The sequence below is a fragment of the Pagrus pagrus genome (assembly GCF_965226575.1).
Source record: "Pagrus pagrus genome assembly, chromosome: 1".
In the NCBI taxonomy this organism is placed as follows: Eukaryota; Metazoa; Chordata; class Actinopteri; order Spariformes; family Sparidae; genus Pagrus; species Pagrus pagrus.
In genome coordinates, this window is record NC_140185.1 from 19348636 (window position 1) to 19376184 (window position 27549).

The 27549-nt window shown below is 37.5% G+C and overlaps 1 protein-coding gene across 6 annotated transcripts in view; it reads right to left on the reverse strand.

Annotated features, from left to right (window-relative positions):
- The window catches only part of gpc6a (glypican 6a), a 252858-nt gene that overhangs the window by 52957 nt on the left and 172352 nt on the right, over positions 1–27549 (reverse strand). For all 6 annotated transcript variants that reach the window (XM_084351451.1, XM_084351450.1, XM_084351453.1 and 3 more), the window contains one exon: positions 8449–8614. In XM_084351451.1, coding sequence (XP_084207577.1) covers positions 8449–8614 — 166 coding nt within the window. The remainder of the gene's footprint in view (positions 1–8448; positions 8615–27549) is intronic.

A 27549-nucleotide genomic window follows, 5' to 3' on the forward strand; every position in this document is an offset into this window, starting at 1 on the left:
AACATTATTTGCGTTATTCTATAATAAAACATTATAAAATAATGTAAAGTCATTAAATTTCATAACATGGGAATTTAGAGACAGTGGATTTATGAGAGTATAATAATCAGACCCAATAAGAATCTGCAGATTTTTCTTTTAGGATTTTTCTTATTATTATTTTGTTTTACAGTTTTCAACGATGATGCAGAACCAAAATCTGTGGATTTCAGCTGAACGTCTGTCTGTAATAGACAATATAATCATTTAAGATATCAAAGACTGTTTTTAAGCGAAAATAGGCAAACACAATACATTTAAGAAACTAAAATTCTCAAGGAGGTTGAAATGAATAACTAGTACTAGATCAAAGTTTGTGGTGCAGTGTGACAGTTTGTAAAAAAATGGATTTACTGCTGAGGAACTAACTGAAAAATGACACACGGCTGTCCGACACATGCACAAGGTGGTGGAGATGTGTTAATCTTCCGAGTTTTACAAGCAGCAACCGTAATTCAGCTGAAAATCAGGAGAGTTGTCGTCGGGGTTCTGCAGCCTTGTCAATAATACATATGGCTCGTTTTTCGGAGTAAGACTTTTGAATTCAAAGTCATTTTAAACTACACAAACTCGAATAAGCTAAAACATGCAATAACATTTAAATGTGTAATTTTGTAAAACAGCATGCTCAACAGTGCTTAACAATATGCTTTCCAGAAGTGTGATAAAATGAGGATAAACAAATCACGCTCAGCATGCACGGTTATCAGCTGTGGTTATGCACAGTATCATGAAAATGATATGTTGCTTGTACATAAAGTGTAGCTGAGTAAGCATTCATACCACATACAGAAAAGCATCATCTTGGAGATTGCGCACAGCCAGTAGCCATTAGAAAGAAAAGATACTGCTTCTTGATTATGCTGAGGATATGAAGATCACTTCCACGAGGCTAAGTGAGTCATCCAGCCTTCAGCTCTCTGACAGACGGAACGCCACTGGAAGCTCGCTTGTTTGTTCCTGTCATGTCTGTTACTGAGACTATCATGCTTGATACTCAGTCAGCTTGAGTGCGTGTGTGTCACTGTGTGTGTGTGGTGTTGGTTATTGTCTCAGGTTTAACTTAAAGATGCAGTATTTTTATACTTGAGGGATCCCAAAGCACACTGAATAACGCCACACTTGAAGCATGCAGATGCTGAGTGACACTGAAAGGTAAAGGATTTTCAGACATCTTTAAAAAGCTGCATTGTTCAGTAAAGCAGAGTGCGAGCTCAGTTACTGCCGAGCTATCTATATTATTTTAAGTAAAGCGCTGGCGGGGTGTTCATCTTTATAATCCTACAGACATCACAGAAAGTCCTTCCAAGAGGACAGAAAAAAATGTTGGCTTGAATTCCCATGAACTGGGGGTTGTGGGGAGGTCCTGTTACACTGGGAAACAATCCGTGCAATTAAAAAGAAATGAGCAAATGAAATCAATGAGGATCACTTACACTGTGGTGTCAAAGGACTCTGCAGAGGACAACACAAGACTATATCTTAATTAGGAGAAATAATGTGTACACAGGCACAGTCGAGTGCGTGCAATAAGGAAAACAATGTCATTTACTAATCGCTTCTCATTTAAAGCTAGGAGGAGTTCATTAAAATAGAATTGACGGGTCACTAAGCCAGACCCTCTACGGTTTCTGCCTGTCAATCTTTCCATTCTTGTGTTATCCATACAGTAACAAGAGAAGTGGTTTTCACCACTTTACCAGCTCTTTGTTATTTTCGAAACAATTGGTCCCTGATTACAGACAGATGCAGAAAAAAGCAGTTTTTTAGACAGTGATTGTCCATTGTGTTTGCTGAAATGACACATGTAAATTGGTCGATTTTATCAGCTGCAGCTAGCTTGCTAATTGAGCTTGTGCTAGCTCTGAGAACAGATTGAAAAATGTTGTCTCCAGCTGTGTTTTAAATGTTTTTAATTTCAACCCACTAAAAACTAAAGCAGGGAAAGTTATTCAGTCAGTCGCTGGCTTATGAAGAGGCAGACAAAAGAAGCTTGGAGTGAGCATATGTATACAAACATATGTCATTATGTTTTGTCTCTTCCTGTTCTATCTGTCTATAAAATGTTAATATGAATGATCAAATTATTACATTTTCGAAAAAAAAAAAAGGCTATTTAAATTTTTTGGCTGCAGGGCCAAAGAAAACACATAGGTGCTTTTAAGACTGATTGACTTGCCAGTGGACAAGTGAATACAATTTATATCCGACGCAAAAAAAAAGAAAAAAAGAAACATTGTTCTGGCCTTTCAGTGAAAAAGTCAATCCTGGTAATCTAAGGTTGATATAGAAAAGTTACATGTTTTGTTCTAACATAACTGGCTGCTTAGCTTAAAAATTACAGTGAGCACAAACCAGTTTGTTTGGTGAAATTAACACTTATCTCTGCTAACTGGAGCATTCACATCCACAAATCTAGCAAAGGGTTAAACAACAAGAACACATGCTCTATAAACCATTTGTTAAGCAGTGATTAATAGAAAAGTTGATGATGTTTATAATACTGTGTAGTTAATAAATTCTGTATAGTTCATCTATAAGCATTAACTGGATGTTGCAACTGATGTTTATAAACCTTTACAATTACTTAATAAATGATTTAAAAGGCATTTCATTTCTTGGTTTACAGTAAAATAACTATTAATTAAAGCAGAATTGACATTAAATTTACCATTTGTTAATGATGGTTGTCTTGAAGTGGTACCAACTAGAATAAATCATCAAATTACCAAGAGCCAAACTGAAACCTTTAAATTGCTGATTTTGTCTGAAGAAGAAGCTGGAACCATTCAATGTTTGGTAACACTTATATATAACAACCATCATTAATAAATGTTAAATTGTATTGTTAATTTATCCGCTGTTTAGTTATGTCACTGTTAAAAAAAACATTGAAATGCTTTATAAACTTTTTATTGAGCAATTTTAAATGGTTAAAAGCTTAGTAACAACTTCATAATGGCTATCTGCACAATATCTATTAACCATCTACAAAGTATTATAAACATCAGGTGCAACTTTACAATAAACAATAATGAATAAATGGTTTATAAAGCATTTTACTTGTTGTTGACACTGAAATAACTATCAACTAAAATGTAATTAAATATACATTAATATACAATGTATTAATGATTGTAATTATAAACAAGATAGCATCTATAACCCCTGAATACTAAAAACATGGAATCCCACAAAGTAACACAACCTCGTTAGTGTTTGGTGTTGGGTAGTCAGTTAGTGAGCCAGACATACTAACGATTGCAGTTTACATTAGAGCAAGGCCGAAAAAGACGCCACATGAGGAGAAATCCACAGCCCGACACCCGCGCCATGCCCGGTTACATACGATTGGACAATCAGTGTTTGTAGAGGGGATTTATCAAACAGTCAATTACAAAATCTGCCATAAATTTTTAACATGTAGCTGAAATTATGTCAAACTGATGTTGCTTGACTGTCAGAAATGGTGTTGATCATGGTGTAAGCCTGCGAGACCAGTGTGTAACTAACTCTCTCCCTCTTACTCTCTCTGTCTCTGAGGGTATTTTAACAAGGTGCTGACAAGAAAAATGATAATGATGTGTCTGTCATGATGCAGAGCTCGGTAAATTTGTCATGATGGCAGTTGACTGATGGTCGGGTATCCTCCATTGGCCAAACCATGAATTCTTTCCCTGAACATTCAAACACACACACATGCACACACACATGCACACACACATCCTTTAAAGTCAGGATGCCTAAAATTACTCAGCACAGGTACAAGCAACTAAATCACATCCTTCCTCAGGTTTATGCTCATTGTTCACTGACATCTGTCTTCTGTTTGCAGCGGGGGAGCCATGAAGTCGTTACGGTAACCTTTACAAACTGACAAGTACTGTACTGTGACTGTAACTTTGAAATGCACGACATGGATGTGAAATCATTCATCTTCTTCTTAAAAAGTGATACGTAGTCGACATCAAATTGTCTGCCAAGGTCACTGTTGTTTCAGTGTTGCAGAGATTTCAGGAACAAACAACGGTGGCACATTTGTTCTCTTCTCAAAAGTAAGGCTTATTAAACACGCAGTGTGACACTGACATCCAAACTACTAGTGTTTAAATGCGTATGTTAAACTCATGAGTGGCTATCAATTTGTTGGAGTGCCTTGAATTCACTTTCAAGCTTGTAAGTCGCCTTGATTCGTTCAGTGTTACAGTGCACATTATAAATTCCTCCGGTTCTGTTAAGTGATATTTTAATGGCTTTGTGCGGCATTTAGAGCACTTGAGCAAAAATTGACTTTACCGTCTGACAAGCTCACAGCTAAAAGCTTGTCCTGTTGTTACTGTTTTTATTCTATTCTCTATCCATTCATTTTCTACTTAAATCCCAAAAGCCAAAGCCAAAGTCAAAGGATAGGGAATAAAAACAATGATTTTAACACTGATACTATCTAGGATTAAAGGTAGGGAAGGTGATTCTAGAGAAAAAATGTTGATTTGTTCGAGTCTCATTCCCAGGTCGTCAAATACCAACACTTCAGGTTGGTTCTCCAGAATTGCCTTCCCTACCTTCCAAATGTACGAAAATAAATAAATGAATAAAGTGTGAGTGTGTTATACAAAATAATTTCATGTTTCTCTAAGTATGTGAATATGAGCAGTAATCTACGGCATTGATTTAAGATCTTACTTTATTTTTAAAGGGGTCAAATTGGGATGTTAAGTGCATGTTGGTTTTACAGTAAACAGAACAACTAAACTGTTGCAGCGACAGTTTCTGGTTTCACATTTTCAGCAGAGGCAACACACACAATGTGTCTTCTGCTTCATTTCATCTGATGAAACACATATTTTCTGTGGCAAAATGATGACAGATAAATCCTAATCTTCATTTTTCCAACAAAATAGAAAATCAGCCATGTGATGGGACTTTCATGTGCTGCTGTGAATCTGAATAAGGTGTGCTCCATTTATTCTTTCTGCACTTGCCAAAAATTACTGTCTGCAGAAATGTCAGCAGTGGCAGTTGATGTCACCGTGTGTTTTGGGGACGTGCAAAGAAACATTTCTATAAATGTTTAAGTAGGAAAAAACACTGGAAAATGAATTCATATTTCGCTTTCAAACATATTTCAGAGTTACAGAATTCTTTAAATCTAAAGTTACATAAACATAAAGTTATGTTTAAAAAGCTATGTTTTAAAACGGAAAGCCCCGCCTCCTGAGAACACGATTGACAACAGCCAAGGACCGTGACAGACTGTGCCATTTTCTCTCTCATGTCAGAGGAACTTTCTACACAGTGAAGGTAATTAAAATGCATCAAATCTGTTAAAGTTGAAGATGTTCTTTTAGTATGCATTATTTTATCTGAACCGCTATCCAGTTTCTCTGCCAGTTAGCACCTCAAATGTTAATGCAAATGTTAGCTACCATTTACTAGCCATCATCATATTAGCAACATCATAGCTAAAGTAGCCTGAAAACCTAATCTGTTAACAGTAATGTTTCACGACGTGTGCAAAAGATGTGCCGCTGGAGTTTATGGAGCAGTGTTACAGGGCACAAAATTATCAGCAGCAACCGGCCCTCATGCTGGTAAAACATTCAAGCGGCTGGTCGATTTCCTTCACTCACCAGTCAAAAAACAATGGTGGTCCATTTCAACAAATCTGAACATTCACAAGCCATTTGGCCATTGGACGAAAAAAAATAATTTTGCATCTGGATTGTTACACTCTTTATCTCTCCAGAGGTACATGTGTTAGCTTTGTTGTTCCTGTGTGACACGTTTTACAAGTTGAGGCAGCTGGCTGTCAGTCACACTTGCTGTGTGAGGACAATTGAGTGTTTCATTTGAGTATATTTAAATAGATATCAGGTGTTAGTCCAGCCAGGGGCATTGATTGCCTTCTGCTTTGCTTCGAGTGATGCTGCAAAGTCCTCATGGAAGTGATGTATATTCACCTTAAATCGTTTTATTACTTCTGCTCGGAGGTTATGTTTATGTTTTCACCCATGTCCGTTTGCTGGTTGATTGGTTGCCATTTCAAAGTGACTGTAAATGTTACATGCACGCCTGTCGGTCACTCTAATTCAATTGAATGCAGCTCTGGTGTTACAAAGTTAGCCTGTATTTTGGGTTGTTGGTAGCACTAATATTTCTAGGCTAGAGTTTGTAGCCAGTTTGTACTGCCACAGCTCATACAGTCGAGGAGGATCGAGTCGATTGTTGGGGTAGAATACAGTGAGGTAAATGACATTCAAACCTTGGATGCTATCAACAAAACTGCCATTGTGTTTGTGAGCATAATGAGACCAGAATGAAGGAACGCCATTATTTAGAGGGAATGTTTGGATAATTTGAATACTGAATGTTGCTGTCCAGTAATTAACTGAGGATGTTTTGTTTGTATTGATTTACTGTATTTAAAAGGTCAAGTGTGTGGGATTAAAGGTGGTCTATTGGCAGAAATAAAAGAGTTATGATTAATCATTATTAGCTGCCACCAGAGGGGAGGGTGAGGCAAGGGGTATAAAATGGTTGCAGTCTACAGCCTCACTGCTAGATGCCCTACACACTGGACCTTTACAACAACACATTAATAATGTTAAATATAATATAATATAATATAGATCAGTCAGCATCAGTGTGTATGATTGTCAGAAATGTTTATTAATATATCGATATGTTGTAAAAGTCTTTTGCACTACTATTAGAGTGAGGTAAGCTCAACTTTGTGTATTAGAGAAAATAAATCATTGTCTGGTTTTAGTTTCCACTTGTTATGGAGCGGAGCCTCTTTGGTGTCCTTCATTTCTTATGGTCTGTATTTTTAATAAAAACAGCAAACACAATTTCTTCATTTATTACATAAATGTCCCTGATTCAGCTGGATTTGAGAGATTATAGAACATTTTCAGGGCTCATCTCTCTTTTCTTTCTTGCTGTGGAAGTTTAAAACTAAATTAAAAGCCTTGAGTCACCTTTCTTCTTTGGTCTTACCAATCAATGTTATCGATGTTGACATTTAAACACGAACAAAGTCCACAGGTAAATGTCACTGAGGATTCTTAAAAAAATGAGAGCTGTGCCTCTAATCTAACCTTCTCTAATAGGTGATGATTTGAAGGGATGACAATGCCATGACTGTGTATGGGCTCAATCCATAAATTTCTATAATGCAAAGATGTGCTCCAGTGGTGAGAACTGACCTGTGATACATTTAGAAGTTGTCTCTGAAAAGCGAATCAATATTTCTTGTGAGCTGCATAGTAAGCAAATCGAAGTTCTTTAGCAACAGATAATGAATACAAAATGTCAGTCGACATCCAAAAATGAGTCTTTCATGGTGAAAAATAAACATCCCTTGGGTTCTACATTTCTAATTATAATACCCTCAACAACGCTCTCTTTCCAAACCAACAAAATTACATCTGCACAAAAACTGGTCCAAAATTAAAAATCCACTTTTTCTACACCTCAGGGGTGTTTTTGTCTAACCAGATTCATCACTCTGTTGCAACAACAGCTTTTCCCATTACTGTCAAGCCCAGCGTCCCTTTGTGGCAATAGATTTGCCTCTTCACAACTGAACAAGACACTAACTTTTTAACACATGTCATAAAGCTGCGAGACATCTCATTCAGTGCATAGGGGCCTGTGTTGATCTGAGACTTCAGACATGCCATCGGAGAGAAGAAGCGGTGCGTCATCTGATGGGTTTCTCGAACGACAGGCCTGTCACAAAACAGCCAAAAGCTTAGAAGTGCAGTTCACTTGACACACAGTCTTCAGGGATGTTGCTTTGAAAAAAAATAATCAAAATGTCGCCCCATTTAAAAAATCTGTAAGTGTGGGTGGGAGGATGGGATTGGGGTACATAACAAATAAAGCATTGATCCAGAGGGAACGCTCCATGTGCCTCCTTGGTATCCATTTAACAGGAGGGCTTACAGCAGCCAGCTACTTACAGCCTGACTGAAGTGCTATATTACTCACCATGCTCAGCTGGAAACACTATAGAAAATGTGTTTGCCTAGGATCTGCTCTCCTTTATCAATCCCAAACAGCAGGGACTAGAGCTTTAAGTACTATGCCAGGGTTCCAGCAATAGCAAACAACATTTCAAGACAGAAAAAAAGGAGGAATGGTTGCACAAATAAGATTTCAGTTTTGTCTCTGAAAATCCTTTAAAGCTGAATCTAACACAGCACATCCCACTGAATTCCCACAGAGACTATTCAGAGACACTGCCTTGGAAAAGTAACATGCAGACTTAGAAGTGCAAGCTCAAGTGTGCACACACACACACAGACAGACAGACAGACACACAAACCTTCAAAGATTACAAAGAGAAATTGAGAAACAGCTGTGAGGGCACTCGCTTTGAATCAGAATCAGTTATTTTCTTACCAATGAAGAGGTTCCATTCAGCATCTAGATCCGCCTGGTTTGCCAGGCAGCCCCTCATCACGTTGTGACAGTAGTTGTGACAGGGTTTCAGCCCGGGCAAGCCCCGACAGTATGGACAGTACAGCATCTTGGTCAAGGCTCTGACACATGCTGGAACTACATTCACCTACAAAACAAAGAGAAGTCTGTCAGTTATGTCAAGACTTTTCAAGCTCATTAAATCTCCGTAATTGTTGAAAAGAGAAGTTGAGTTAAAACAGAGTAATGTTGTTGACAAGTTTCCACAGGAACCACTGCATACCACTGTCAGCATCAATAGTAAAGAATGCAATTCCCAACTGAAACTTCAGCGGGGGAGAAGAAGTCAGACGCATTACAACTTTTGACAAACGTCCCCACACAACATCACTTCTTCCGAAGCTTGAAATCTGAAAGCCCACCAGATGAAACTCTATGACAACACAAGGTTTACAACTCTGTCCATCTTGATTCCCTGTAAAGGCTACGCCTTTTGTTGTTGGGCCATATTATTGTCCCGGCATGAGTGAAAGCGACAGGATTCTCACATCTGCTTCCCTTCAGAGGTGGGGATGCAGAACGCAGAGTACATCTGATAATTGGCCTGTCAGCCTCGGTATTCATGCTTGACTTTAGATTTTGTCCAGCACAGACTCTGGAGACTTCTGATGGGTGTGTGTGTTTGTGTGTGAGGGGAAGGTTGGCAGATTGGTCAGTGGTAGGGCCAAACAACTGAGTCCATTTTCTTTAGTTAAAAGATTTAGCTGATGACAGACGAACCAATCGACCCCTCAAAGAAAAATTACGTTGAAGAGACAGTTTAACAAAAAAAATGAAAGCACTGTTCATGTTCATTCATCAGATCAGAACAGTGATTAATTTTCTGATCCTAAAACTCAAGTCAAGTAAGTTGTATTTCAGCCCAGTCACCATGATAAGATGTTAGCAGTAAACGTTTCTGCAAACCACAGATAAGTCCGAGGTTGACATTTGTATCAGATGTGGCATATCACGTTCACATTACATGGCTGTTAGTGGACTTTCACACAAACGCAGTTTGACTCCATGGGGACATTTCCAGCCGTGTTACTGGCGAACAAAACCGTCTGTTTTTCATGTTTTTTTGGCGACCATTAAAGGTGTCAAACCATGATGTTTTCCTAACCTAACCAAGCGGTTTTTGTGCCTAAACCTAACCAGAGCATAAGCACAGTGTTGTTACAAGAGAGAAACAGAAAAAATAACCTAAACAAACATAAAGATGCAACATAAAAAACCTTAGTTTTAAACTTATCTGTAGTTTTGCATAAATATACTTAGCTAACATTTTTGCCTTACAGAGCTTTTATTCTGTATGGCCTCAGACACACTCTACCCTTAAACCCTCAATGTTGATAAAAACTCATTTTAGCATAACAAAGGTCTACCATTTTACTTACTAAACACACACTCCATTGGACTGAATGGGCTTGACGCTTGTTCCATTAAAAAGCATGCCTTATTTTACACATAATGTCACTGCCAGTCATTATCCAGTAAATCAGTTTAAAGTGAATACAAATGAATCCAGAAAATCTCAAATTACACATTTGGCTTAAAGAGCTTTTTAATCTATACAGCCTCAGACACGCTCTACCCCCAGACCCTCGGTTCAGATAAAAACTCCTTTAGCCAGAAAAAGACAGAAACCCAAGACAGGAGCAAGACAAAGAACAGAGACATGCAATTAAACTGAGGTTTTACTCTGCCAAAGATTTAATCATTTTTTCTGTTACTCATTTTGTGTCTTAACCATTTTCTTTGTCAGAATTATCATCGTTAATTAGACTTTTGTGAATATTAATACAGTCTGAAGAAAGATGAACATGCAGAGACAGGAAACACAAAGCCAGGAGATATAACTACAGTTGAAGATAAAAGTGAGATGGACCTGCAAAAGGAAAACAAGATCAGTGCACTTTTGCAGTTCCATGGCAACACCTGATGCTGTGCTATGACAACCAGCTTCTGCCCTGAACCATGGAGTTTGTCTTTGATTTTACTGGTACAATGACCAGACCACCTGTGCAAGTACATGTGTGTGCGTGATGAAGGAAAATAAAGGGAGACAGAGAGGAGGAAGACAGAGATGTACGCTATTAGCACACTTGCTTCCGCTTCTGCTTGGCAGCCGGCTACAGGGTTCAACTGAACCGTCTTTGACATTTGCAATCTGCCGCTGACATCTCGCGATGTCTTGTAAGAAGGCCATTAAATGAGGTTGCTAGCTGTCACTTCCACCTCTGCGTGTCATCCGCTGGTGTGTATGCTTGTAAATTGTTTATATCAGCCTAGTAGTGCGGTTAACATATGGAGATTTATTACAAACAAGATGCATGCGATGTAACACATTTCACAGCTGACATGCATGGAAACTATTTATGTGTCAGGCTTCTGTGGCATCATGACAGAAAAAGCTGAACTAATCTGATGCATCTAATGGAGCTGTTGCTGGTTTTAAGATATTACTTCAGGATTAAATAAAAAACTAATTAATTGTTCACAGGTGACATTATTTGTGCATGTTACATTATTTCTGTATCTTGTGGAAAATGGAGTTGAACTAATGGCCAACGAAATAGCAGTTTAATTCAGTTAACCAGCTTGCAGGAGAAAAGTAAATGCTTTATAGGTAACACTTTACTTGAAGTCCCCCTAATATAAGTAGTATACAAACATTTAATGAAAGGTTATAACATACTATCATGTAGTTGTATGAATATATAAGGACATTTTTTGGTGTTTATCGATGGAGAGTATGCCTCAAAAATGACACCTCCCTTTTAAACATATTTTGTATTATTGCAACTGTGTTTTACCACACTGTATTTTAATATCTGTTTAAACATCAGCCTCCAATTACAATTGGATATGCTACAATTGCATAGATATAACGACTGGGAGCACTTAATATAATAACTATAATACTATAATACAATAGTACTTTAATATAATACTTTAATATAATACTATAATAACCATCATTAATAAATGGTCCATTTTTCAGTTGATTAAACTTTAGTTAATAGTTATTTCACTGAAGCCCTTGTTTATAAACCATTATGAAGATGCATTTAATGCTTTGCGATTAACCAAAAAGCGCTGCATAATCATAGTTATAAGCACTCATGAATATTCAGAAAGATCTCAACAATAATCATAACTCATGATGATGCTAATGTCTACATTGCATTATAAAAATACTTATAATAATGCGTTATAGTGATCCTATAGTCATAAGCAATCATGAATCTTCCCAACACATTATAAAGTATTTTATGATGACTTAGAAGGTCAAGTATCAATTCTTCCTAACTGCTGGCCCCTCACTATTCTTTGCAAGGATCATAGTGTGATAATATTCTCATAGTTGTAATATGTTATAATAATGTTAAACACATTATAATCACTATTTAAATGCATTTCAATGTTGTTATAACTCACTGTAAATGGCAATTAGGTGCTCTAAGTAAAGTAGTGACATCCCTGTGTTATAGGCAGATGTAATACATTACAAGCTGGTACAAGTTGTCATCGTTTGCTGAATACTCACATATTCACATAAAATTAACGGATAACTTCTACTTTACATAACTTAATCCTAGAGTATATAATGCATTATAAACACTAGTGTAATAATGGCTTCTGATTATTGTTATAAAACATTATGAATATTCACAAGTGCTTATAGCTATGAAAATACATCACTATAGGTGCATTATAATGCATTATAAACATGGGCTTCATGGAAAGGGCGACCTTAACTGATGTTTATAATACTTTGTACATGGTTAATAAATAAATAAAGTATTTCATTGTTAACAGCAAAATAAAAATAAAAATATTATAAATTTACCATTTATTAATAATGTTTTTTATAATGTGTCACCCAAAAAATTTATATTTGCATACAACTCCATCACAGTATGGTATAAACCATTTATTTGAAAGTTTATATTTTGTTTATAAATGCTCAGCAGGGTTACTGAAAGTACTGCAAATCTATGTATTAATACAAATAAATCATTCATTCACACCTATTTACATATATATACACGCACGCACGCACGCACGCACGCACACATATAATTAAAATGGTGCAATAGGTTTCTGCTGTCAGCCTCCATGGACCTGTCATTGTCATTAGACTTTATGCAATACACTAACTGCTGTTTAATTTCTAAATCTTTCCCAGGCAGTGCTGAAAGAAGAAAAAAGAAAAAGGTAGTGCAAACACAGAAAGAACTGGCTGTGGAGGAAGCCAGAAATGCTGCCAAAGACGTGGAGAAACAAACATCAAGCAAACGGGGAGACAGATACAGATGAAACAGACGGAGAGAAAACCAGACAAGACACTAGCAGACAAACAGAAGGAGCAGGCAGGTGCTGCCGCCACATTTGGACAGAGAAACAGGACCAAAAGTAAGTGCCAATCACAGAGTTTGCTTTGGAGAATACTGCTTCTCATTTCCCAAATTTCTTTTACTTGCAGATAAAAACATAATGCTTTCTATAATGCTGTACTTTCTTAAAGTAACTGTCATTGGAGATGAAAGCAACAAACACCACATTAAGTTTTTCCCTTCTATTCATTAAGTTACTGACTTACAGTGATTGTACAGCTCTGAGCTCTCCACATGCAGCTATACCTTTAGCTCTCAGTATGGTCATTCTGCGCCCACACTACTACTCTCTGCGCTGACAATATCAGTATCACACCGAATTAATGCATCAAATCTTGGTGCAATTCACTAGAGTACTGTAACTGAGACAGTTTTTAAATTGAAATAGATAGATCATTTTTTTTGTATCCAAGTCACCACAAAAGTCATCACTCGACATACTCATATACATACCTCGCACTTTCAAATAAGGTGTAAGGGGAAAAATAATCCCCTGTTTGAAAACGTAATGACTTGTGGAACAAACAAAACTTGGATCTATTTTTAGTAAACACAGAGGGGCAATATCATTTCAAGAGGACTGCACTTCCACTTCTACCTGCATCACGATGTTTCTCTGGCAATCCCTCTCCCTCATCAGTGACTCAAACCCCACAGATTAAATATAACATTTTCCTATCAAGCCATTTAAATCATTTTACTCCACAGGATAATTTGCATATAAATATATTTGCTACAGTGACAAACGGAGGAGACAGGGAGAGCTTGTCCCTTTTGTTTTCTCTGTTGGCTCAGCCCCACCCAGTCACTGTACCTGGGCAAGGACATTAAATCCAGTTTAGAGCACAATCATAAAACAGAAAACCAGTCGACAGGATGACTTTGGAATATATTCACGTAATAAATTCACCGCTCCACTGCTGGGGTATAAGCGATAGCAGCATCACAGAGGAGCCTAATGAAAATATAGTGTACTGTGTCATCTACTCAACATCAGCGCACCACCGCAAATGTCATTTGGTACAATTTAATACTATCATACCTTTGCTTCCAACTTGTACAATAAAGTACAGTACTTATTCATGAGGATATTAAATAATTTAAAAAAGTTCTGGGATTAATCTGTTCCTGTCAATTCAATTAAACTTGGCCCAGTTTCTAGACAGCCTATTTAAGAGACACAGAGGAAACACTGGGAGAATTTTCTTAACTATAGACCCGTTTCAAACACACTCTTTACATGCAGTGTGGCTTGTCAGTAGCAACCAAAGAAAAAAAATCATACAGCAAATAGGAAACGTGTTTTAAGCTGCCCTTGAGCTTTTGAAAAAATTGCATTAAAATGGTGCCTCCTAACACAATTATCTGACAGTGTTTTCTTTCTTTCTTCTTTTTTTTGTTTTAAAGTCATTGCAGATACTGTGCCCAGCAGTGGCTGGGTGCCCTGGATGAAGGGTAATCTGATAATCTTGTTAGCTCTTATTTACAGTTGAGTGGATGGGATATTTCACAGCAGGCTGAGGGTAGGGCTGGGGAGCGAATTGCCTCAGATCCAGAGTGAGATTAAGACACTAATCTACTCATCTGATGTTTAAGAGCTGTGATAACACTGCATGGAGAGCATATGTGTGAGCCGGTGTATGAGTTTAAGCAGCGGTGGGGGAAGTAGTCAGATCCTTATATTATCATATATATGTATATGATATATGAAAAACATCATATTACATGTTATTGCCAAATGTTTGCATTAACGTGTCAGTAGCTTTTTACTGTTGGTTGAGGTTTATGATTTATTATTTTGGCTAGTTTTTGCAAAGCTAAAGCTGCATACTCTATAAGCCTGAAATGTTAATCTGTAAATTACTTAAAGCTAAGAGTAAAAAGTAGAATGTATCCCACTGTACAGTATATGAGTGAATGAAATGAAAATACCTAAATAAAGCACCTCAAATTTGTACTTAAAGTAGCCATGAGTACTTTCACTTTAAGTACATTTTGTTGTAAATACTGGCCACTTTGAATTCATACTTTCAACAAATAATGGCAGCATATCACATGAGTACCCGCTAATTGCTACTAACTGTATTCTCTTCATACATCCATGACTGTAGCTTCCGTTAGTTTGTTAGCTCAGTTAGCCATGCAGCTAGCCAGAATACCAGGGGAGTGTTGGTGTTTACACCACTAGCACACGAGCTTTGGGGAAAGAGGTTTTCAGACCTGGTGCTAGCTGGTTAGCATGCTAACTCAAGTAGATATATCTTCATAACAATACTTAGACGTCTTTGACATAACGTCAAAACTGTTCACATCATGTTGATGATTTTAGTTAATCTTTGAATGTTTTAAACTAAATTTCTTACATACTGCACCTTTTACTAACTTTTTAAATGTCAGACCTTTACTTGTAATGGAGTATCTTCAGTGCAGTACCTGAGGCAATGTACCAAGTTGTATTTAGTGTTTTGTAGAGAAACACTACACTTACAACCGAGAGCAGCATGAGGCATACACAGCAGCCTACTCATTAGCCTGCTGCTTCAGAGGAGCAGCTTGTAGATGTGGTTAGCCATTCAGCCAGACTCTTGATGTGAGCATTAACTTTATTGAGGATTAAACATGTAAGAATATAAATGCAATGAGCCTGAGCAATAATAAAGTGAGCCATTTCTAATTTCCTCCCGTGAAAGCCGCAGTGGGGAGCCACCTGAATTCAGTATCAGCAATAAGGCACATCTAACAGAACTGAAACACCAGAATAAAAAGACATCCAGGCTCAATATTATCTCAAGATAACTCTAAAAGACACTCTTTGAAGATATCACCTTGTCTATCCGACAGGGTGTTGTCACACACATATGGCGTGAACTCCCTTTAGGGGTAACAGAGTGGGAAGATCGCAGACGATGGAAATTGCTTTGTGCCACAAAGTAATGAAGTTGTGAGAAATGACAATGACTTTGCAAGCAACCAAGGCCAATCAAGGGGAACACTAGTGGGACGGCAAGACTGTCGCCAAAACATTGTCTCAATAGTTCTGTCATAATTATTGTGACAAGATGCGTTGCTTCTCACTGATTGGACATGGATGTAAGACTGCATTGCTGCCCCAGTGTCCCCACTCAATTCCACAGCCATTAGTGTCAATGGCAATATGAATGATCTGTCACTGTGCAAATCAGACGACCATCTGCTACCAGGAGAAACATGTGCCTGGTTGCAACAGAACGTCTGTGTATAAACTTCACTTAAGGTCTTATTTCTTCCTCACCAAAGGATTACAGCAAAGGTTGTTGCAATGAACATCTGAAAGTGTTTCTTAGTTTAGAGAAAACATCGGTTGTACGCTCACAGAAGGCAACAGTAAACCTTTATACACTAGCCTTCTGCTGCACTGACAAGCGAGCTAATGATTTTTTAATCATACTGTCAGATGGAAATGAAAAAGAGGAAGAGTAAACTTGAGCGATAATGAGACAGTTATTCTGCTAGACAAACATGATGTCAGGGCATAGTTAAGTTTGAAGATCTATTTTCATCTGTAATGCAGTAAAATATATATGATGGTATGTTTGCATGCTTCTTGTAGAGGTTTGTGTTTTGCAAAAAAGCTCATGAATCACAACTGCTGTTTATCACACAGTGAGGTGTAAAACAGAGCTCCCTGTGGCTTTGCATTAGCATTTAAGTAAACATTGTACTAAGTTTATATCGCCTTTTAGGAGACTCAATACTAGTTGACAGAGAGTAATACCTTAATTGTTGTCCATTACATTTAAATGACAGCTGCATTTAGCTGTTGGACTAAGGTTTTATATGAACAGGCAATGAGCTCATAAAACTTGATGTGCTATTAGAGTCAACCTTGGTGCAGTAGTAAGACCAGATACTTCTCACAGGTAAGGATCGACGCGATTCTCTCCAGCCTGAAGGTGCAGTTAATCCTATTACTAGTAACACAGTTAGTAAAACAAAAATCTAAAGAAACTCAAATCATCAAGAACAGGTTTCAGCCGAGACCAAGGAAAAAACAAAATATTAAACACTCCGGAGGCAAAAATGTACTTTAAATTATAAACATATTATGCTAATTCTCAAGTTCATAATTTTGTTGGGTAACTACTAGAATAGATTTACAAGTTTTAGTGTTAAAAACACAACTCAGTTTTCTCATCCTGCATTGTATTTCCCGTCTGTCTGAGACGCTCTGTTTTAGCTCCTGTCTCTTTAAGGCCTCAGTGACATGTGTGATGTCACAAAGTCACAGAATTAAAGTTGGGACTGACGATGAGTCGTTTCAGGAGCAGTCTTTTCTGTGGGAGAGAGAGAGGAGGTTCTATAAGTATGTAACATATTTAGTTTAAAGGTCCTGTATTATGCTCATTTTCAGGATCCTACTTTTATTTGGGTGTTAAATGTTTACAATAAATGTTCAAAAAACACATTATCCTTCACTTACTGTCCTACGGAAGTCCTGACTGTTTGCTCGAAGGCACTCTGTGGATTGAGGGTTCTGATATTTTCACATTATTTATATATACAGCACCTACTATTAAAAAAGACACCGATCAGACAATCTTTACTTTCTACCCTATGGGACCTGTAAGAGTTAACTGTTTGTAGTGTTAGGAAAACGAGTTAACAAATGCATAACATTTTCTCAGCAGGCAGAGAGAAAAAGAACGTAGTGGTTCTTACTACAGCTTTCATATTCAAATGACTACTCAGCACTGTTTTTGCTGTTGACTCTCTCTCTTACTTCTTACTTCTCTGAGTCATGCTGACTATCATAGGTAAATGAATTAGTATAATTTGAAAAAAAAAAAATCATAAAACACATTAATAATGTTTGGGCACATGGAGTCATTGAAGAAATGAGCTGTCAGGGAGGCAACAATACAAGGTTTGGTAACACGGGAACAATGTTGTAACGGAACGCTACTACTTTCCAGAGACGTGTTGCTTTCCTTTAACCACGAAGATGATCTGACCTGAACTGAGTAGTTTTAGCTGCCTCATCATGGTCACATCTGAATTACGAGGCTGCTGGAGCACAAAATGCTCACACGTGGTCCTATTTTGTTTTGCATGTAGATTAGCTGACTCTGACTCCACTGTTCCATCCAAATGAATTTGTATATATATATTTTTTCTAACTCGTGTATACCTAACAGCTGTAGAGTATGCCTGTGCAGTTAAATCGTGAAATGCTGATTAAATACAATAGACAGTTCTTCAGATTTTTGGAAACCGGCTCTATGCTTCATTCCAGCAGAACTGCATTGTGTATCTCTTGGCGAAGCACAGTTTGCTCGAGCAGCTTTACAAAGATCCACACAAATAGATGGAAATGCCCAAATATATTTGCTGTTGTAAACCACAAACATGCCAATTCACGACTGCATTTAGAGACTGAGAGTGGACTGAAGATAAGCAGCTGGGTAAACTTGAGATTGATATTAATCCTTTGGTACATACAGTCACAGGCCGTGCACAATATGACAGTGTGTGCACTAAAGTTGTCATTGATAATAAAACACGGCCTGCAGCACTTTGTACTCTCACTAATCACGCCTCCTTTCTGTGCTTCTCCGTGAACTTTGGAGCCGCCCTCCACTCAGCATGTTAAATGTAAGATGGAGCCAAAGACAATTCCAGAGAGGCTGCACTAAAATCAGTTGCTGTCAAATCAATGAATGTCTGAGGCTGACAGTATAATCCACGTGCGAGCAGCTGTGCCTCCATGAAACAACACAGTGGTACTTGGCAGGGCCCCTGCGACCCATACGAGTCAGCTCAAGTGTCTGTCTTTGCCGAGGCATGGGATTGCCCCGCTGATCTACCCTGACATGTACCATGTTACGTGGCATGTCTGGAGCAGCAGTTGGGGCTGTTTCTTTAATTTACCAAGACAAGTGCAAACATGTTAAAAGCTAAGCCCACGCTGCTTGATGACTAGGCACAGTGTACCAGGAGCCGTGTGCCGTCTCTAGTGGCTACAAGACCTGCATATACTATATTGTTATCCATCTGCCACGGTGCCTTCTGAATTAAAGCACAGCACTCACCCCGTGTCCATCTGACTCTGAAGGTCTGCAGCCCAGCCTGAATGTCAGGGGCAAACAGGTCTCCTGTGGCTGCCAAGAAACCTCTGGACAAATGTCACAACATCGGTGCTGACAACCAGTCTCTAAGTGCTTGTTAAATAAAGATGTGGTGCCATATACTTTTAGTCAAGGTGCAAGAAAAAAGTAGTCATCAGATGTGATCTGGGTTGGCACAGTCCACTGATGTGACATTTTTTCCCTAGTTGTTGATGCATAAGGGATATTTTCTTGAAATGTTAACATTTCTTGGATATTCCCTCAGTTTCCCCTTCCTTTTATATTTGGTCTACATATACTCTGTATCAGGTTTCCAGAATTGGTATCTTTTAGAGTTTTCAATATAAAATGGAAGAGCCTATATGGTAGAGTATACTGTATATTTCTTTATTATCCTTTCATATCATGTCCTTGTATTTCAGACTACATGCTGTCTTTCATTTTTTCCAACAGTCTGCAGTTCACCACAGATCAAAATCTTTTAATTAAAAAGGACATCTTTGGTGCAGCACATTTCCCGATGACGTGCCAACCTTTTTGAGCCAGTTGCCATCTGCCGTCACAGCACTGTGGCTGAGGCCTTATCCCCAGCAAGCTGTGTGAGCCGAGAGCCAGCAAGAGAGAAGGAGACAGGCAGAGAGGGAGAGAAGGGGAATGGAGAAAAAGTGTGTGTGTGTGTGTGGGAGACTGAGAGAGAAGTTGGTCCGGTGCATCTGTAGAAGAGGCCTCGGTTGAGAAACATGGATGGACAATACTCCCTTATGGAGGAGGTCACTTAATCTGCCCCTGAGCAGAAGTGTTCTAGTTTACTGTCGGGTTGTGCAACATATTCATCTCAAATACAGAAACTGAACTACAGGAGACTCATGTAGTTCACATAAAGGACACTGTGATACATTCTCCCTGATTAAATGAAGGCATTTGGTCTTTGTGTCGCTTTAATTAGTGACAGAATGTGTACATACAGCATAAGTGCAAGCAAATTAAATTGGCATTGCTTTGCTTTGTCAAAGAGATTATGGGGACCTCACTGGGTGTGATTTAGTTATACAAAACTACAGTAGTGGAGGAAGTACTCAGATCATTTACTTATACTGGAAAAAGGCAAGTTTTCTGCCTCAACGCATCATTCTGAAGCAAATGCTGATTGCACAATGTAATGGATATAAAATAATGAAACCATCTGCGTTTGTACTGGTTCCCTATAGACCTCGCTGTCACCATACAATTGTGTTTTATAAAGTCCTGTTTTGACTTTTTGTTGTTATTTGTAACTCTGAGAAAAATGGAAACGATCCAGTTGTCTGTTTTCCACTTGAAGTAAATGTTATCTGTTACAAGTAAAAGTTTTACTAAAGTAAAATACAAAAGTATTAGTTGCTGGATGTACTTTAAGTCCCGAAAGTATCCAACACATTTAATACTTTTAAATGTGGAGAATAATATATCATAGGTGATGTCATCAAATTACTTACTTTGTTTGACCAGTAGCCTTGAAATTTATGAATGAGGATCTGAGAATTAAAATGCCATTAATAAAGTGAGTAGAAGTGATCAGCAGTGTACATGAGCTCTTTGTTTCCCCAAAATAATCAGTTTACAATTATATGAAACAGAGAAAAGCAAGAAATGTTCACATTGGAAAAGTTGAAACAGGTTAATGTTTCGCATTTTTGCTGAAAAACTGACTGAAATTACATATTGATTATCAAAATAGCTTCTGATTAATTTTCTGGCAAGAGATTAATCGACTAATCACTGACTGAACATGACCCACTGCAAAGTGCTAATTAAACAGTAAAAATGTTCTTATATATCATTGTTCACATTGCAACAGTACCTGCTATGGTTTTATGTAACATTTAACATTGAAGCAAAAACATCTGAAATGCTTAGTGAAGCTTTTTTCTTTTAATTAAGTGCAGCATTTTATGCAAAAAGAATAGTGTACTCAAAGAGTGAGTAAGCACACTAAAAAGCGCTTGATTTTGAAATTGGCTTTAATGGACACAAGTGTCCCATAATGCATTGCACAAAGGAAATAAAAGAGCTGCTCACAGTGTCACTACAATTCATTTTCATTGTAGGCGGTAGTGGGACAATTAAAGAGAGGAAAACAAAAAGTTCTTGGGGGGAAAAAAGTACTCCGTCAAAAGAAGCAGTTTGATGATGGCTAAAGGTTCAGCTTTTTTGTATACCAACTGTAAAAACAGTATTCTACTCTATGAAAATGACTATATAATACACAGTATATAGTAAGTTAGGATGGAGTTGAGACACATAACAATTCAAACAGCAATCCTACTTGCAGTTACTTGCTCTGTGGCAGGAAATAGTACAACAAAGTGGAAAAATATAAAGACTTGTCCATTTCACTAGGCTCCATTCAAATAAATTTGGTTGTTTGAATCAAAAAAGCAGCCCACAAGTTGTTTGTCAGCCACTTGTTCGTGTTTCCATCACTTTAGTCCCATTTATAGTTTGTAAATTCAGAGCACTGCCACTGTTGTCTGAGTTTGTACTATTGAGTGTTGAATGCACTTCACTGTTTTGCCTTGACAGTGAGTGGGCTTAAATGCTAAATGGCAGCGGGTACATTAAGTAGAAAAGACCGAACGCTCGAGAAACTATGGAAACCACATGGAATCCTGATATTTCTCACATGTCAGCAGAGACTGCTGTAATCCTGCAGAGAGTTAATCTAAGGTAAATGTTGTGTAAAGATTGGAAACTGCAGTGGAGCTTAATATCAAATTATCTGACAGTTTGTGATAGGAAATGAGTGTATAATGGGATCAACATGACAGTGTAAGCCATCAGGAAAAAACAAATCCCTCAGTGCAAAATACCTTACTTCCTTCCATCATCATGACTAAATATGCACTGTGGACTAGGCCAGCTTCGCATGTGCATGCAGAGTGAGTGATAAGTGCTCTAAATGCCTGAACTTTAAACCTTTCAAAGGGTCCAAATCCCCGCAATCTTCCCTGAGCAGGACTTAATGTGGTCGGACTGTGTTTTAAGCACCCCTAGGATAAAACTCTTAATGGTCATCATAAACTGTAATCCAGAGAGATTCTGCTCTTAATCCAGGATCGAGGTCCAGGAAACTGTTCAGTGCAAGTCAAGAGCAATCCCATTTTATGAAGTGATATCTCCCCTATTCTGACTTCCCTGCACACACAGCCGTCGGTTAGCAGTAATTATGTACGGCTCATCATCATTGGAGCATCATCCTGTGTCAAAGTAACATGGAAAATTGCACAGACAGATGGTTGAAAGCAGTAATTTCATATAAAAGGACGTGTTTGGTCAATTTAAAAACCTGATTTGGTTTTCCGAGTTAGAGCCTAAACAGTGGCTAGGAATGTCACGTTTCTCCAAATCCCTGAATCGATCATTTTTTTATTTTAAGGCCAGATTAAATTCAATTTCAATTTAATTGTCGATGTAAACTTTTTTTTTCCCAGCACTGATGGGTATCCCATTGTTTCACTATCGCATCTGGATTTGTAAAGATCAACAGGTCATTGGTTTTACAGCCTGACAACAGTTTACGGTTATATTTTCAAGCTTTTCTCTCAAAAGACAGTTGTTTTTCACAACAGCTTGAGTTTATCCTGATGACTTTTAAATTAAGGTTAAGGTTAAGAAAGTTTAAATGATAGTTAACAAAACTAAAGATTCCAGGGTTTAACAATAAATACCACCCTTTGGGGATTCAACAATAAACAATAAAAGATAGAAATTCAGTTTATTACATAGTTTCGGTCTCTCAACTCTGTCCCGAGTGAACCCTCTTCACAAGCAAATCAATAAAGGATCTCTGGCAATTTTATCACTTTAGTTCAGTTCTTCCCCCACGAGTGAACCCTCTTCCCAAAAGAAATCAATAAAGAATCTCTGAAGAGGAAAATAAACCCAGCATCTTTGACGCTGTTGGAGTTACCTCCGGTACCGGCCAGTTGGTCGTCTTCAGGTACACAGGATAATTAAGCCTCTGGAAGTGCAGCTGCAGGCTGCCAGTGAGCTAGCTGTATCGCATTTGAAGTATTATTTCTTTCTTCAGACATGCACACATAGGCAGGAATGAGGAGAGTGAGAAAAAAAAAAGTGGAATTGCCATTGATAAAAACTGAAAGCTTCTTTCTTTTGATCTAAGATTGAAATCATGACACCCCTAGTGGCTAGTCTGAGACACTCACCAGAGGCCATGTACAATATTATACAACATACTTCATAGGGAAAATTGGAATTACGAACTGTGCCAAAAACACAATAAAATTATAATGCTTCTCGTACCCAGTTGGTATTTTCTCATTGTAACCTCACTAAATCCCCAAATTAGCAAAATAACTTATTGTAGATCTTGAAGCACTGATTTACTTTCCCATTGAATTCAGTCATGGTGTAAAACAAGAGGAAGAGCTTAAAGATTTGATTGATATAGAATCCAAAGGTTCATGGTAAAGTCTGCCCATACAGTATGTGCTCAATGCTGACAATGATTACCTGACTGCCTTTTAGTCCCTAATTCTCAGTGGTGCAATGTACCTAAGTAAATGTATTGTTGTGCTGTATTTAAGAGGTTTTCAGGATGTTGTATTCTACTATTCTCTACTCTATTCTCGACCAATAATTGTAAGTTCTTCCTGCATTACATGTAATTGCTGTGTTATTACTAACTTTTAATATATACATTTTCATCTAATGCACGTAAAACAATGCATTGCTATGATATAAACTTGACTTTTAAGCCAACATGGAAATTACATCCTTAAAGTGTTCAGAAGAAAAATGGAGATTTTAAATATTCCATGACTACCGGACATACTCCATCTGCAAAGGAAGACCAATGTGCAATAGGGAAGCCCGATAACAGCTACTAAATGGATGTTGTGAGATTGTTTTGGCAGCTAGACCAGCTATAACAATCAAATGCTGCTTGAATATTAATGCATGGGGGATAACTATGTGATACAATTGATTATAGAACACATTGATCTAGGGCTGCAGCTAAATATTTTTTATTAACAGTTGATCTAGTGATTATGAGCTCAACTAATCAATTAATCATTGGGTCAGTAAACTGTCAGAGTGGTGGAAGATGCTCATTACAGTTTCCCAGAGTCAGAGATGGTATTCCTTATTTGTTGTGTCACACCAACAGTTCGGCACTCAACGATACTTACTTCGAAATTATTTTTAAAAGAAGAAACTCAGCAATTCCTTACATTTTACAAGCTGGAACCAAAGAATGATTGTTATGTTATAATAATAATAATAATAATAATACACGTTTTGAGGATTAATTACTTTTCAAAATACAAAAGACTATTTCTTATCTGGTAATCTAATTATCAATTAATTTTGACTAATCGTTCTCTACATTGAATACTTTTACTTTACTTTTTGAGTAAAATTTAAAGGGTGGACTTTAAATGGACTATTTTCACACCATCATATTAGTACTTTTACTTACTATCTAAATACCAACACTGCTATTTGTACATTATGACAGTTGCAGTATACAGTATTCAACGTTAATGGCAGGTTATGGATCAAGACATTACAGGACGGTCTGTTTGTCACAGCAGTCACACAGTTGTGAGGTGTTTTTGAACATCGCTTGCTCATGAGTCATCGGCTAAAATAACACCAGCAGCAGTAACACCACACAAATGGAGCCTTCTACCATCAAGCATATATATCCTTGACTCCTACGTATATGAAATCAAATGGAAAGTGGCTTTTATACCGTATAATAGTTGGGCTTACATCTAGGAGGTGAACGATGGTATGTGCTCAATAAGCGTGTTGTGGCTATCTGTCGCTGAAAGCAGCGAGTACGGAGGGTGACTCTCAGGTCAAGGTGATTTGTCACGTCAAGCAACTTTTCACCTCGAGTTCTATGGTTGTTCACCAGCCTGACAGCCTTCAGCGATGCCACAGTTTCCTGACTGCGCTTCATAATTGATGAGGAAGCAAGGAGTATGGGATTTGATTCAGACTGAGGGTTCCTTTTAGGCCTGGGACAGATGTGAAGAGGTGCTCACTTTAACTCTTCATATGCAATAAAATGCTATGCTACCGAGGACTGGTGTAAAACTAGCTCAGCTGCAAACTAAAAGACAACAGTAAACAATTAAAGATGACAGACTGTTCAGAGACAATATAGAGCAGCAGGGAGGATGTAGCACTCACTATCATGATGTAAATGCCCACGATCCCCCATAATTATGTGACTACAGTAGGTAAAGGAGGAAAGTGGTAATACGTCAAGCTGCAAGACACAATAGTAATAAAGGTTGGCAATGGTTTAGTGTCTCCTCTAAAGAAGAGAAATAATTATGAATTTAAATGTAGCGCTTACTTGTGTCCAAGGTGAAATGGCTTTTTAAATTATTCCGTTTCAAGTTAAGTTTGGTTGCCATAGTACACAGTACACATACAGTATGTTTTGGAAACAAATTAAACATACCAAGCATTTTCAATCATGGTTCAACAATGGTTACAGTAAAAGACATTAAAGAGTCTCAATGTGCAGTTGACATGATCAACAGTAGCAAGAAGTTGTTTCTTTTAAGATAAGGAAGTAATCAGTCTAAATTTAGGCACATAGCTTGTGCATTGGGGTGCATTTGTGCGCCGTAAAATCGGTGTGTTAGTTAAATACTATCGTAGTTAAATTCAACCCTAAGCACAATGTTTATATGTCAAGTCAAGTCAATTTCTATATCTTTATAGCGCCAATTCACAACAAAATTTATCTCACGACACTTATCAGTTGGGGCACGTCTAGACCAGACTCCTTAACTCATTGATTTACAGACCCAACATTTCCCCCCAGGAGCAATAACTTGGTGACAGTGGGAAGAAATTGCTTTTTGTTGTTGTTTCGATTGTTAAACTAACTCTCAAAAGAGTAACAGATTTACCACTCAACAACACTAAATGGGTGGATTTAAAATGAGCCATTTTTTATAAAACTAATGGCAAAATCTTTGGTGTTGTAATGTTAACTGTAGAGCTCCAATGAACACAATCAACAGGCAACTACATTGTTAATCGATTGATGGTTTTAGTCATTCTTCAAAAAACAAAACAAAACAAAACGAACATTTGCTGGTTCTGAATTGTGAGAATTTAGGTTTTGAACTGTTTAGACAAAACCAGACATTTGCAAATATTACCGTTAAGTCTGAGAAACTGGGATAGGTGTCTTTTACAACGTTTTGACTTTTCATTGATTATACATTTATGAATCAAGAAAATAATCATCAGATTCATCAACAATCATTAGTAGTTGATTGTTGTGTTGGAACTGACTTTTCACAGTCATTTTCTGTTCTGTCTCTGGAAGGCCAGTGCATAACGCAGGGAGTTGGTTTAGCCTCCAACATAAGGATGATTAAAGCTCTTTCTCAAACTGAGCACATCTCATTTCTTTTTTTTTTGCCCTCTCACTCTCGCTCCTATTTTCCTTCTTTCCTCTTCTGACAATTTGTCTCCTCTGTTCGACTGAAAGGGACAGCGAGCTTCAAGGTAAAAAGCAGATAAAAAGGAATCTTATCACTGCTGAACTCTGAAGGCCTTTTTTAAAACTGATGTTTGAATTTGTTAAAAACTGCAGTGCTACATCATTTGTGTCTAATTGCTGGTGAAGAAAATTGATTTTGGAGGGGTCAGAAGTTTGGCCGACTAACGTTGTCATTAGACATTATCAGCAACTGAACAGAATTAGAAGGTGAATAAGTGGTGCAAAACACCTAAATTTAGTTTCTATTTTTAAAGACAAATCCATGGCTATAGACCTGAGAGGGGTCTTTATGTTTCACACTTTTTTAAGGTGACAAAGAAGTGAGTAGTGTGTGTTTTCTTTCATTTAAACGGTCCTATTATGCTTTAAACTATGAACCAAAGGGATCACATGTTTGTGATGGATATAGCCAGGGAAAGAAAACAAATACTTACATTTTGGTGAAGTTTACAAGAAGCCACTCTGTTTGAAACTAAATGTGTTTTTAAAATGATGAAATTTGAATGTAAATAACTAGTAACTAGTTACTGCCAGTTTTTGCATCTATTTCATAAAGTAGAGCTATGCAGCACACCAACAACAGCAAACAGCTTTGGTTATGTAATCTTTACAGTTTAGACATTGATAAAAAAAACTCTTGCATAACTTTCTGTGTTTAACATGGTATTAGAAAACATATCCACTAAGCCTTTAAAAAACACATTTCTAATCTCCAGCATTTGATAACGCTCTTAAAAACATATTTATTTTTCAGAATCTAATAAACCAGTTTCTCGAACCAGACTAAAAGACAACACCAGCAAAGACAAACATCATTAATATCATCAAAATAACTGTCAGCAGGGAAGAAGTCACTAACTTTTCTGATAGACCTTGTCAAAAAAGTAACAAAATGAGAGAAAAGCTGAAAACAAAACCACATCAGGAATCTCAGGGGAAATGCACTTTAATCTCCTCTAGTCTGCAAAGCTTTACTCTCTGCGGGTGATTCTTCTGA